Source organism: Stegostoma tigrinum, chromosome 23 (genome assembly GCF_030684315.1).
Source record: "Stegostoma tigrinum isolate sSteTig4 chromosome 23, sSteTig4.hap1, whole genome shotgun sequence".
In the NCBI taxonomy this organism is placed as follows: Eukaryota; Metazoa; Chordata; class Chondrichthyes; order Orectolobiformes; family Stegostomatidae; genus Stegostoma; species Stegostoma tigrinum.
This window is the reverse complement of record NC_081376.1, coordinates 35,832,317-35,846,920: the sequence shown is the minus strand read 5'-3', so window position 1 is coordinate 35,846,920 and position 14,604 is coordinate 35,832,317. Positions and strand designations below refer to the sequence as shown.

The 14,604-nt window shown below is 38.9% G+C and overlaps 1 protein-coding gene across 4 annotated transcripts in view; it reads right to left on the bottom strand.

Moving 5' to 3' along the window:
- trrap (transformation/transcription domain-associated protein) overlaps positions 1–14,604 on the bottom strand; it is a 225,520-nt gene that overhangs the window by 139,765 nt on the left and 71,151 nt on the right. For all 4 annotated transcript variants that reach the window (XM_059654068.1, XM_059654070.1, XM_059654069.1 and 1 more), the window contains 6 exons: positions 9,017–9,198; positions 8,079–8,277; positions 6,487–6,615; positions 5,381–5,647; positions 2,991–3,197; positions 1,122–1,280 (listed from right to left, as the gene is read on the bottom strand). In XM_059654068.1, coding sequence (XP_059510051.1) covers positions 1,122–1,280; positions 2,991–3,197; positions 5,381–5,647; positions 6,487–6,615; positions 8,079–8,277; positions 9,017–9,198 — 1,143 coding nt within the window. The remainder of the gene's footprint in view (positions 1–1,121; positions 1,281–2,990; positions 3,198–5,380; positions 5,648–6,486; positions 6,616–8,078; positions 8,278–9,016; positions 9,199–14,604) is intronic.

The following is a 14,604-nucleotide window of genomic DNA, read 5'->3' as shown; positions in this document are numbered from 1 at the left end:
TGTACTATTGTACGTCCCATGTTGTACGTCAGGATACCTGCAAGCACTCAAATGCCTTGGGATCTTTTCTGTCCCCTCATCACAGTAGACAAAGCCTTTGTTTAAAGTCTCATCTGAAATAGAGCACCACTGACAATAAAGTGCTTTATGAGTCTGCACTGATGAGTCAGCTGGAGTAAATACTTGGAAGTGAGACTTGAACCAACAGACTTCTGACTCAGAAGTGGATGCGTCAAGGCTGACATAATGATGGGATCTTACTCCATTACACCAAAAGATGTTTTGGCATATAAATAATATTATCTTCCATAGGAAGATTAACTACCCCCTCAAATCATAGCACTAAAATAAGACATTACTTTGTGAAATTAAACCTTAGAGGATCTAGACAGCTACTGAATGTTTCATTTTTGATTTGATTCACAAAGTTGCAGATTCAGCAACAAATTTAGGTTTCAACCCTAAGTGGGGGCCTCCAACACTAGAAATAATTTTGGTAGGAATAAGAAAAAGGAAAGCCAAAAGAACTAACGATGCTGTACATCAGGAACAAAAACAAAAGTTGCTGGAAAAGCTCAGCAGGTCTGGCAGCATCTGTTGAGGAGAAAACAAACAGAGTTAACGTTTCAGGTCCAGTGACCGTTCCGGTAAGTAAAAAGAACTTTTAAAAAAAAACAACCTAATCTGTAACTGAGCACACAGAGTTAAATCCACCTGTAATGTGAATCGATACAGGGAGTCTCCTTCATCAATAAGAATAACATGCACTGATTTTCGATACAAACACAACTTTGAACATGCAAAAACATTTAACAGCTCATTGTTAGAACTATTAACCTATTCATGTTCAGATGTATAACAATTTCAACAAGCAATCCCGTGGAATGTTAACAACTCTCTGACATAGGTTTAAAAGAAAACAGTGCTACATTGCTGGAATTGAGCCTCACGAGGCTGAATTTTACAAAATGGTAGCCCTCTTAAAACAATAAGATGTGACTTTTAATCTGAATCAAGATTAAGTTAAAAATGAATTTAAAATGAAATCTTGAAGAGGTAACATGTCCAACTGTCATGCTTTTGAAAGAGAGGACAAACAGATATTCTGCATATTATTTTACCTGTTGGTCTTTGATTCTCTGCAGCTCCCATTTAATGACAACTTCAGCCAGATCGACAGCTAATTTCCTCTGTTCAATAGTGACACTAGGCGTGAAGCCTAGTCGCTGCATGGCACTAACCATGTGTTGCACAAGGTGATGTCGCACTGGGAAGTACACCTAAAGAGAAACATTATTCTCACAAGTTGCATAATATTCAGAATATGTCGTTGCTTTCATGTCTAATTCTCACTATGCAAGAAGAAAGGCTTCCAACGTCTCCTCCCATAAACTGTGTACTTATAACACACCTTTGCTAGGTAGACGTGAGGGAGCTAGGGCTTTCTTCATCAGAGCGAAGGAGGATGAAAAGGTGATTTAATAGGTGTACAAGATAGTAAGAGGCATAGATAGAGAGGGTACCCAGAAGCTTTTACCCAGAGCAAAAATGACTATTACAAGGGGACATAATTTCAAGGTGATTGGAGGAAGGTATGGGGAGATGTCAGAGGTAAGGTTCTTCACACAGAGTGGTGGGCATGTGGAGTGCGCTGCCGGCAGTGGTAGTGGAGTCAGACACTTGAGACTTTTAAGTGACTCTTGGATAGTCACATGGAGGATAGTAAAATGTAGGGTATGCAGGGTAGATTGGCCTTAGTAGGATAATAGGTCAGCACAACATCTTGGGCCAAAGGGCATGTACTGTGTTGTATAGTTCTATGTTCTATGCTGCCATTCAGGGACCACACCTTTCTAGTAAATATTATTCATATCCAATTTTTTTCCCCCTTCTGATCCAAGACAATCTGTCAGCTCGTTTTTTTATATTAAGACTACTGGACTACTCAGTGGAATAGAGGCAGGAATCAAATGGATAGGTTCAAATAATGATTTAAACCACGCAAGTGAAATGTAAGAGATTTCATTCCGAATGTAAAACTTGCTTCTGGAACCCAATCAAATGCATTTCTCTGATCATGAAGGGATTTTTTTCTCTCTACTGTTCTGCTGAAGTTCTTCATTTCTTGGAATGTTACAAAGTGATAGTGTAAGATGAGATGCCATCTGCAAAATAAGCAGTTACCGTTACAAAAAGACCAAAAACTATCTAGCCCTTCAAAGTGGATTTTAGGAAGGAATCCTTAATTTTTCTTGTTGTGTAGGACATATCTGCAACGCTGCCTTTGTGGTGCTTTACTGGCTTCTTCTTCAAATTTGGAGGTTTACTTTTGATTGTCTGTTTATACTAGTCCCTTCAGAAAATAGTAAGTTACTACATAGGCCTAGGTGGGGTTTCAAGACCAGGGCACACATATTTGAGAGAAGAGAGGTTTAAAAACGACGTGGAGGGGCAAACTTTTTTTTTTAAAGAAACACACAGGGTGACTTGTGTGGAATCAACTTCCTTAGGAAGTGGTGGACGTGGGCACAATTACAACATTTAAAAGACACTTAGATAAGTACGTAAATAGGAAATCTTTGAAGGGATATGTGCCAAGCATAGGCAAACGTGACTAGTCTGGTTTGGGATTATGTTTGACATGGGCTGGCTGGACTGTAGTGTCTGTTCCCATGCTGTGTAACTCTATAACAGCCAGTAGAATTGACACAAATAATCCTAATGCTAGGGCACAGTGGAATGATTGACAATAGAAGACCAAGTTTTTTTGCCTTGTATCCTCTTGGCATTGTATGACAATGGAGCTGTTGACTCATCACAGTAATCAATCTCCATCAATTAGTCTACACAAGGCACACAAATAAGTGGCGGAGTCATCACATCAAAATGTTGCCCTCCCAAGCATGCATCGTGTCACAAATGCTTAATGTTTTGTTGTTGAGGTGGGAGCTAACAGATAGAAATTCAGTTTTCTTGGAACAAGGACTTACCCTGAAATGTTGAACAATGAGATGCAAAATGTGAACCAGCTGAGGCACTGTGTGCCCTTCTTCCACAATGATTTTTCTTGTCCAGTGGGTGAGCATTTGATGCCCATCCTCCATGCGAGCAGGGACTGCGGGAGTCAAAATGGCCATCGCTTGCCTGACTACCAAGCGAGCTTCCATAGCATGAGCTTTAAGCAAACTGAGGAAAACCTGTGAAAAATTAATTTAGAAACGCTTGACCTTGACATATGGTTACATCCCAAACTCTTAAAATTATTTATATTGCTTATTCACCAACACACCCGAGCTCAATGCCCTGCATGGATTCCTGACCTAACAATTCAACAATTTTCAAATTGCTTCATTGCTTTAACCATCTTATCTGTGTAACCTCCTCTGCCCCTACAAATTTCCTGGCTCACTATTCCTCTTCAATTCTGATGCCTTGAAAATCCAAATTTCATTTTTTGATTCCCTGCCTACACCCTGCTGTCTCTTTACCTCAGCTCTTTCACAATGCTGCTTAGAATGTACCTGTTTGGCCAACCTTTAGTCACCAGTCCTTCTAAGTTTTTGACATGGTTGATGTCAAATTGTGCTTAATACCCGTTACCGTCTAGTGCCCAGGAATGTTTCATCACTTTACTGCTGCATGTTCATTCAAACAATCATGCTTTTGTTATATTCTAACTGAAGCCACACCAAGCCAATTTAAAAACAAGAGACAACTTCTCTCAATTAATCAAATCACATAGACACTATATCTGAGTGTCTTTTCCATTTTTCTTTGGTGTTGCATAACAAGGTAGACTATGGGAGCAATCCCCAATTTGCTTCTCTGCATTTTCACTGCTACAAAGACAAAATTCTACATCATACAACATGCCTGATTTATTACGAACCTTAAAAGCATGCAAAAAATCTAAGAACACGGCACCGCTAAAGTCTTAAGGATGCAACAAAATGTTGGTATTTTATAAGTTTAACTATTGCCATCTTATAGGCAACCATCATAGTCAAATTTTGCACACAGCAAGTTCCTACAAACATCAATGAGCAAGAGACAAGTTTGTCAGCTTTTGGAAGCAGTGACTGAGGACGAACGCTGGCCAAGATATGAAAGTTCCTTGTTTTTCTTGGAATATCGTCAAGAATATTCACTTGACCAGGCAGACAGGATCTCATTCCAATGTTTTGTCAAAAAACAAAACATTTCTGCACTAGAGTGATATATTCACACACTACTTTACTAATAGATCTGCCTGAGCCACATATTTAAAGGCTCGAGTGAGACTTAAACCTTTGATCTGATTCAGAAGTCTGAGAGTCTACATTATGTAGTTAATTTAGCTGAATTGTCAAGACAGTTTCTTTCCACCAATAACACTCAAAATCTCGCACGATACAAAGCAGAATTCATAAAAAAAACTTTGCAAATTAAGATCTTTATTCAAACTAAACCAAAGTTTAATGAGCTTTGTCAAAAAACAAATGCAATGGCCTTGATGAAAAAAAATCAAATTTAATGTTTGCAAAAAAACCAAATGCAACAATGTTTGTAACTCTTGAACAAATAATGAAACTAAAAATTTCAAGAGATTGCCAGAATTAAACAGGATTACAATGTTGCTGAATTGGTGTTTAGTGCCCGTTAAGTGAAAAATATCTAGTTTGTCCTAGATTTTGCAGTGATTGCCTGCAAATCTAGACATAAATCCGTTCAACACATTTAGGAGACAGTAAAATAGCAGTTGGATTCACTCAGCTGAAAAAAAGTACTTTGTTGCTCAATACCAGATAGTAAAATTTGTAAACCTAAGACAACTTTGTGCACAGGATCAACTGATGTTGTTTGCATAAGTCTTTATTTTCAAAATGGTTATTGCATAATCTGTAAACAATATCTCCAGTCATCAAACACCTCGCACAGAAACCGCTCCATCCCTAGGATTGTGCCATGTAAGCATACAATTCCAGAGATAGATGGTTAGCTTCTCTGTCAAAACACTGAATGTGTCAGGAGTTAACAAATTCTTTCATAAAAGCCAATGAGAATTTTGTTGTGGGGTGGGGGGGTGCAGGGCAGATAGAATGCTTAAAGTAAACAAGCTGAAATTTGTGCGACTGATTCAGTGAAGGCAAAATTTGCAATAAAAAGGATTCAGTATTTTGAAGGCCATCCATAATTTGCACCTTGCCCAAGTCCATAGTTTCAGAATGTCTCTTGTATATTTTATCATGCAGATTATCTGATTCCCTGCTCAACTATCCGTTTACACAGGTATCGCTGTTGGTAGATGTCATCAACATTTTCTCAATTTAAAATCTGGTATTCGGTCACATCTAACATATAAAGTGACATGAAAATACATGGTTTACAATATGAAGCTTACCTGCAAGACGATCTTTTTATGAATTGCAAATTTGGCTATGATATGCGCCAGTAGTAAGTGGCCACTGTATTTGCAGGCTGGATCCACACAGGTCTTGGAAAGCAGGCAAGGCCATGCAAATGTCATCAGGCGTCTCAGTTTGCTGTTTCGATTTTTATTATTGTCATGGATGTGGTGTGGTGCATGCTCAACGAGAAGAGTTGCAAACTGCAGCAAGTAAATCCTTAAAGCATCTAACATTTCAGCATGCTTCTCTGGATCCAGTACCTGAGAAAAAAAAATCCATAAATATTTAAATAGATAAAAGATTAATTTATAATCTTTTATTAATGAGTGTAGGCTTAAAGAACAAAGTGGTGATGAGAAGAGAACTATTTTTTTAAAAAAAACTTACAATGTAATTTTATTTTAAACAGAGGAGTTACAGTCTCGGTTGCATTGTTTGTGAAGATAGTGAATGCAGATTTAAATACCACCTCTCAGTTGGGGACTGGACATATTCTTGAAAGGAAAAATGTGAAGGGCAATGATGAAACAGCAGATGAGACACACTGGATAGGTTTCTGAAGAAAACAGCACTGGAAAAACAGGCTAAGTGGCCCCTGTCTATGCTGTATGATTCTACAATACCACGTCCTATTGAACAGATAAAGACACTGTCTCTGAGGAAACGCTTCTGGCAACCAAAGCAATTTTCCTCGCCTTCATAACATCAGTAATCACAATTATGTAAAAAAATACATTCACAGAAAATAAATTATATAAAAGCTGTAAGCATCTTGAATCCTCTAAAGATGCTCAAGGTACAGAGATCACTGCTGGAAACACATTAAATTGTAGAAAATGTCTGAATTACTACTATTTACCTTCTAAAACCCCTTTTGTTAAAAACAGAAATGATTTATGAGTTACCACAGGTGGGACAACATTTTAAATTACAATGAAGTATAATCACACTTTCAAACTGATGAATAATTTCTTGGAATTAAGCAGTTTACTACTCCAACACAGCAAACAGCAAAGTCATGAATGCGTAATAAAAAAAATTCTTTGACACAAATTTACAGACAAGAAACTTGCAAAAATATCCAAACTATTAACATTACCTTTGTAATGAAAACACTTGTGATACTATCAGGATTATCTCCCTCAGGATTCGGAGGCCCTAGAAGTTGCTCCCCTTCACCTTTGTCAAAGCTGTATTGGAAAGCAGGGATCAATATGTGCTGTAGAGCCTAAAAAAAAATGCAACAGCAAAATCACCAACAAATAGCATATGATATTTCTTTCACTGTATATGTTTGAATGCCACAGAATCAGAGTAATATCATATACTAAGAGGTCAGTCAGCCCATCAGCTCATCTTTTCAAACATAAATTGCATATTTTAGAGCTTAGTCACTTCTCAGTTCTGAAGATCGAAACAAAAGCTTACTTGCGTAACACCTAAAAATATCAACATGTCATTTAAAAATCTTCACGAAAAGTTGAAATGAACACATATGCTTTGCGCAGAGCAAGATCTGGCTTGTAATTAGAGAAGAGGAGCGCATCAGATCACAAGACCAAAGGTCAGCTGTGCACATCCTTCAATGGTTCATCTGGCTAAGCAAATGCCACCAATTGCACAAAGCATAATCTTGAGCTGATATATTTTTGCACGTATCTTCAGGCAAACTTAAAAGATAATGGATGACATGCAGCAAAATGAAACAAGTAAACATTCAGTAGAGTTTGTCTTAATTCATGAATTTTTGTTAAACTGCATCGCCAAATGAGAACGTAGTCATTTCATTTAATCAAAGTGCTTCAGCTGAAATTCCTGTGTCGCTTTGGTCATGCAAATATTTAAAAGTCGAACATTTCAATGATTAAAATATAAAATATTTGATATTTAAATCCATTCATCCATCATTAACAAATCACCACAGAAATTAATTAAATTCACAAATACATTACGTTTTCCCATTAAGTTACATTATAACAGTTAATCAATCTGGAGAAGGATAGGTCCAATTGCATCAATATAAATACAAACGCTGGCTTAGAGATTTTGAAATGAAAGGTTCTAGCCACAAATTAATTATGATACCTGATCACACATGAAATAGATCACAGTTTTAATTATAACTTTGAAGTTATTACTGATCGGATGAGAAACTAAAACATTGTACATCCTCAGAAAATGTCCTTTCCTTTTACCAAAGCAAATGAATTTGCTATAAAAATGTCAAGGATTTGCCTCTAATCTGAAGGAATTTAAATACAGAAATCTAAGCCCTTAAGATGTCGAGGATAACTGGAGAAAGAACAAGAGGTGAGCAGGCCTTCAATGTGTTAGAACAAAAAAGGTGTTGAGACCGTGAATGCACTGCCTGTAAATGAATAATAACTTGCAAACAAATGGAATAAATATTTGAATGGAAAATAAAATTACAAAGGCTATGGGGAAAGAGCAAAGGAATGCAAATAACTGGTCAGCACTTTCAAAGGGTTGATACAAAGAATATGAACTGAACTGCACCCTCCTCTGCTGTAAGATTCTAAGATTCAGATCAGGAGGGTTTGTTTTATATTGACATTTTCCGGGAGTTAAACATTTATATGCCCAGTGATAAACAATTCTAGAAATTTCTGAACATGGCTGAAGCAAGTTCAATGTGCTACCTTGCTTATTTCTACTATATAGTATGGTTACCTTGGCTTTAAGCTCATCTCCAAAGTTTGGATCATAAAATTCCACAAATCTGTTAAACAGGACACGCTTCTGTGCCACACTGTAATTCTTCGGAATCTCTTCTTCCATATACTCCTTCAGAAAGGTCATATTGCTCAGAAAACGCCCAGTGAATGCTCGAAGCAGTTGAAACAGCAGCTCAATCTCTGCGTAATTCCGTCTACAGCAAAGTTAAATTTCATAATAGATCAGTTACTTCTAAGATAGATTAAAACAGAACTACTTCAGTATATGCTTCAAACAACTTACTATGAATGTAGCTGCAACCTCAAAACAAATTCCAAAGACACTGAATCAACATTGAAGTGTTCAAAAGTTTTTACAATTCCAAATTATTAAATACTGCTTGATTATGAATAGCTTTTGGAGAGAAAATAAGGATGAATTGTTTTCGTTGTATGGAAGGTCAAGAATAAAGACTGAAGTTATTTGGTGAAGGATCCATAATTTTCAACAGAATTGGATAATTAACTTGTAAAACTCGTAAAAACTTGTAAGACAATGAGGAACAAGAAGAGTGGCACTGATGAAAGAAGAGCCAGCACAGACAAGGCAAGCACGTCAGCCTGCTGCTGCACTGTATGATTGTGCGATTAATCTATTATGACAGATTCCAACAAAGATGCACATGTGAAAATAATACAACAGGCATGCCAAAAAAAAATCCAAAAGTAATGAAATTTTAGGTGCTTGATTGACAAATGCTTGAAAGCTTAGCTGTATTTCTTAAACATCAGGCATGGATTTTTAGCAAAAAGTTTACAAAGATCTCAGTCATAGAGAGCAACTACAAGTGCGAGACTTTTCCAAGTACATGGAAATATGCAACGGTAAAAGCACACATTTTAACAAATAAATTACATTAGTCCATTTTGTTTTCAAGAGGAAACATTGCATACTTGCAATAATTCAACAGGCAAAATGCGAGAAGCTTTGGTTCCTTCCAGTGAGTGGCGACCATGCTTTCCTTACGGTGTCGCTCCTGGAAAGCATCACTCACCCAGACCCGGCGTAAGTGGCTCACTAGCTGAGGTTGGCCAGATAGCCAGTTCCCATCATTCTTTACAATGATACTGATAATCTGTTAAACAAAACAGAAATTGGTGGAGCAGAGTAGCTGAATGAAACTATAACAAAAAGCCTGCAGTCTGGGAAATAGCACAGAGGTTAAGTATCTTCATTTTTCTAATGTTGCTGTCACTGACCCCTGCCTTGTTACACAATACAGATATTAGCATCTACGAGGAATGGTGTCTAGTCTGCTAGGAAGTAAGTTAACTCAGTGAAAAAGTGCACTTAAACTTACAGTCCAGGAAAGTTTGGTTACAATTTTGGAGATTCTTAAAAGGCTGAGGAAGTTGAAGCTCTCAGTTGTGACTGGTCAAGACAAAAGGTTTCAGTTCACAGGATCACAACTGAAAAGGTGTGGTTAAGTTGGGAACAGTAATATCTCCGGGTTTTATGTGACTGTAAAGTGATGGTGTTGCGGGGGGAGAGAATAGATAGGATTTTGTTTTGCAATCTTTCAAACTGTGCTGTATATAGAACATACCGCAAGCCCTTCGGCCCTCAATGTTGCGCCAACCTGTGAACTAATCTAAGCCCATCCCCCTACACTATCCCATCATCATCCATATGCTTATCCAAGGACTGTTTAAATGCCCCTAACGTGGCTGAGTTAACTACACTGGCAGGCAGGGCGTTCCACGCCGTTACCACTCTGAGTAAAGAACCTGCCTCTGACATCTGCCTTAAATCTATCAGCCCTCAATTTGTAGCTATGTCCCCTCGTACAAGCTGACATCATCCTGGGAAAAGGACTCTCACTATATAGATATCTTAGGTTGGTTTATTCTACTTTTATTTCTTTTGCATGATAAACTGCTTTATTATGAGAATTAAATCTGCAGAATTGTGTGCTTATGCTTCAGTGAAAGACTACCACGTTAATTTTTTTTAAAAAATCGAAATATTACTTATCCATTCGCAATATTAACTGGGATCATTACAAGTTCATACTACCTTTGTAATGACCCTAAAACTTAATGGGGAGAGATTTATCTGCAATTATGATGGGCTCAAACTATTCTGGAAATACTATTCAAATTATCAAGAGAAGAAAATCTATGTGGATGCATTACAGGATTTACTTCCCTGTAGATATGCTGGCTGAGCCAGAGGGTTTGGTTGCAAACGTTTTGTCACCCTGCTAGATAGCATCGTCAGTGCACCTCTGGTGAAGCGTTGGTGTTCGGTCTCACTTGTTATTTATAGGCTTCAGTTGCTGGGGTGGTTGGTATTACTTCCGGTTTTGTTTCTTAGTGGTTTGTACACAGGGTCTAATTCAATGGGTTTGTTGATGGAGCTCCGGTTAGAATACCAGGCCTCAGGAATTCCCTGGCGTGTCTGTTTGTTTTGTGCGATTATGAATGTGTTGTCCAGGTCAAATTCATGTCCCTCATTGTTCATGTGTAGTGAGACAAGTGGGAATTGGCCGAGTCTCTTGGTGGCTCGTTGGTGTTCATCGGTATTGTCAATTTTTTTTTCCGGGGTTGGCTTATTCAGTGTTTCTCACATTCCTTGCATGGTATTTTGTATATTACTCCAGTTTTGCTGGTTTTGGGTATGGGATCCCTCATGTTCGTCAGTAGCTGTCGTAGGGTGGTTGTCTTTTTGTGGGCTCCTCTGACACCTAGGGGTCCGAGTAGTCTTATGGTCATAGATATTACATAGAACATTACAGCACAGTACAGGCCCTTTGGCCCTCGATGTTGTGCTGACCAGTCATACCGATCTCAAGCCCATCTAACCTACACTATTCCACATACGTCCATATGCTTGTCCAAAGACGACTTAAATGTACCTAAAGTTGGCAAATCTACTACCGTTGCAGGCAAAGCGTTCCATTCCCTTACTACTCTGAGTAAAGAAACTACCTCTGACATCTGTCCTATATCTTTCACCCCTCAATTTAAAGCTATGCCCCCTCGTGCCCGCTGTCACCATCCTAGGAAAAAGGCTCTCCCTATCCACCCTATCTAACCCTCTGATTATTTTATATGTTTCAATTAAGTCACCTCTCAACCTTCTTCTCTCTAATGAAAACAGCCTCAAGTCCCTCAAGCCTTTCCTCGTAAGAACTTCCCTCCATACCAGGCAACATCCTGGTAAATCTGTGATAATGGGAACTGCAGATGCTGGAGAATCCAAGATAATGAAATGTGAGGCTGGATGAACACAGCATCTCTGAAATACCCTTGATGCACGGCAGCGTGATTAGTGAGACTGGCCATGTTGTGTCTTCCTATTTTGTTCTGTCTTGTAATGGCGGATTGTGCTTTTTGGGTATCCATTTGTTTTAAGATTCCGTACTGGTGCTCCTGTTCCACTTTGTGTAGTTCCGGGTTGCTGCAATGTGTTGTGGCTCGTTTAAATAGTGTCCTGATGCGGCTCCATTTGAGGGCATTGGTGTAGTTGCTAGTGTAATTGAGTATCTGGTCTGTACGTGTGGTCTTTCCACGTACGCTATTCTGGAGTTCCCTGTTGTTTTTGCATTCTGCCATTATGTCCTGAACGAGTAGTTGGTTGTTGTCATCTTTTTTCATGAATTTTATCCCAGTAAGGGGCAAAACAGTTAGGAAACTGGATTACAACAACCCTGAAGAAATTACACAACTCAGGAGACGTCAGCAAGACAGCCTACTAAAAATTGAGCCAGAGGGATCAAACGCGCCCAGATTCTACAGACTCCCAAAAGGTACACAAACCAGGGTCCCCCTCAGACCCACTGTCTCACTGCCAGGTACACCAACATACAGACTTGCCAAAGAGCTACAACAGATATTGAAATACTTAGTGGTAAAAAGTACGCAATCCATCCATTCATTCCAACAATTCCTCAACATCAAGGACACCAGGACAGAAGAGGACAAGGTAATATCCTTCAATGTAATAGCACTATTTACATCTGTGAACATCAACATAGCCAAAGAAACAACTGCTGCACTGCTAGAAGAATCAATTAAGCAGATAACCCAAGACCAAAAACATCAATAAGGACACTACCATAAAACTACTAGATCTGTGCCTCAAGTGACTTCACATTCAATGACAGCATACACAAACAAATCAATGGAACACCAATAGGATCCCCAATATCAGGGCTAATTACAGAAGCAATAATGCAAAGATTAGAACAGGCAGCACTCCCCACCACACAACCCAAACTTTGAGTCCAGTATGTAGATAACACCTTGATTATTAAATGCACAAAACTAGAAGAAACGCACTGACACAAACAATATCCTTACCAGGATAAAATTCATGTAGGAAGAAATTAACGACAATCAACTACTGTTCCTGGACATAATGGCAGAACACAGAAACAACAGGGAACTCCCGACTAGCGTACATAGAAAGACTACATATACGGATCAGATACTCAATTACACTAACAAACTACACCAAAGCCCACAAACGGAGTGGAATCAGTACACCATTTAAACAAGCCTCAACACACTGCAGCAACCTGGAACTACACAACGTGGAACAAGAGCACTTATACATAGTCTTCAAAGGAAATGGACACCCAAAAAGCAGAATTCGCTACATACAAGACAGATCATAACAGGAAGACAACATGGCCAGACTCACTAATCACCCTACCATACACCAAGGACATTTCAGAGATGACCATAAGACTACTCAGACCCCGAGGTATCACAGTAGCCCACAAACCGACAACCACCCTGTGACAGCTATTGGCAAACATAAGGATTCCATACCCAAAACCAGCAAAACTGGAGTAATATACAAAGTACCAGGCAAGCACTGTGAGAAAAATTACACAAGCCAAACGAAAAGAAAACTGACAATACTGATACATGAACACAAACGAGCCACCAAGAGACTCAACCAATTCTCACTAGTCTCACTACACACGGACAATGAGGGACACTAATTCAATTGGGACAACACATTAATAATCACACGAGACAGAGACATGCCAGGAAATTCCTGGAGGCCTGGTATTCCAATCAGAACTCCATCTAACACACTGAATTACACCCTGTGCACAAACCATTAAGAAACAAAGCCAGAAGTAATACCTACCATCCCAGTAAACCACGGCATATAAATAACAAGTGGGACAGAACACCAATGCTTCACCAGTGGCATACTGACGATGTTACCTAGCAGGGTGGCAAAAAGTTTGCAACCAAACCCACCTGCTCAGTGAGCATGTTTACAAATTCATCCACTACCCGAGTTACAAGTCTTCTCAAAAACTTGAAAGGATTTACGCCCATTAATATGCACGCTCAGCTTATCACAAATTAACCCAAGCCAAATAGTTTTGAAAGTACATATCTGCAACTCTACCACAGCGTGCATCATACATAATCTCCAATACCAGTTGGTTACTCTACTGGTAGAGATGGGAGGCCTGTTGACAACCTGTAAATAGTGGCCATAACAGTAGGTTTTAGTGATGATTTACAATGGAAGAAACAATCAGCACAGTAGACACCTGTCTACTACAGCAAGACCAAATATCAAGAGAGATAGTAAGAACTGCAGATGCTGGAGTCAAAGATAACAGTGTGGAGATGGAGAAACACAGCAGGCCAGGCAGCAGAGGAGCAGGAAAGGTGATGTTTCAGGTCAGGACCCTTCTTCAGAAACGAAGCCAAAATATCAAATTAGATTTTGGTTTCAAATAAGACATTTTGCGATGAAAGGACTTGCAACTATAGGGTACCTTTCACAATCTCAGCATTTTCCATATATTTTTATGGAATGTGTACATTACAAACCATTGTACTTGCAAGCAATTCTAAAACAGTAGGCCCCCACAAACAGCAATGGGAATATTCACAAGTTAATGAGGATTATGAAGGGTTGGTTGAAACACAAGTGTTGGTCAGGACTCCCTTGAGCCTTTTTGCCACTTTGTTTTACACATCCACCAGAAAGCCCAAATACAGCCTTAATTACAAGTCTCAAAATTCAGCTCCTCCACTTTAATACTACATTAAATGTGGGGGCCGGGATTCTAGGCTGACATTTTTGGAGTGGGAAATAAATCCGAAACCATCAGACTCAGACAAGATCCCAACTCAACTAAAGCTGAGGCCAAGCTCCCAGAAAATAGCACAGGCAATTGAGGAGTAGACTGAAAGCAAGCAATTTTGATCTTGATTTGCAGGGTCTTTATCCCAAGCTGGACAAATACATATTTGTTACTATTCCAGTTATAAATGGAAGTCTGACGGGAAGAGGTTTCTGCTAACACTGTCATCAATAACTGAAGGAAAAGAAACTTGGCAAGTAATGCTTTCACTTGTGAAAATAGCTGCTCACATTAGTTGACTGTAGAAATAATCTCCAGAGCAGACAAAATCATCCACAGCAGTCTCACCACCTTGAATACTTCCTCATTCAGGAACCTGTACAATGTCCTCATTCTGGAATTATTCCACAGCTC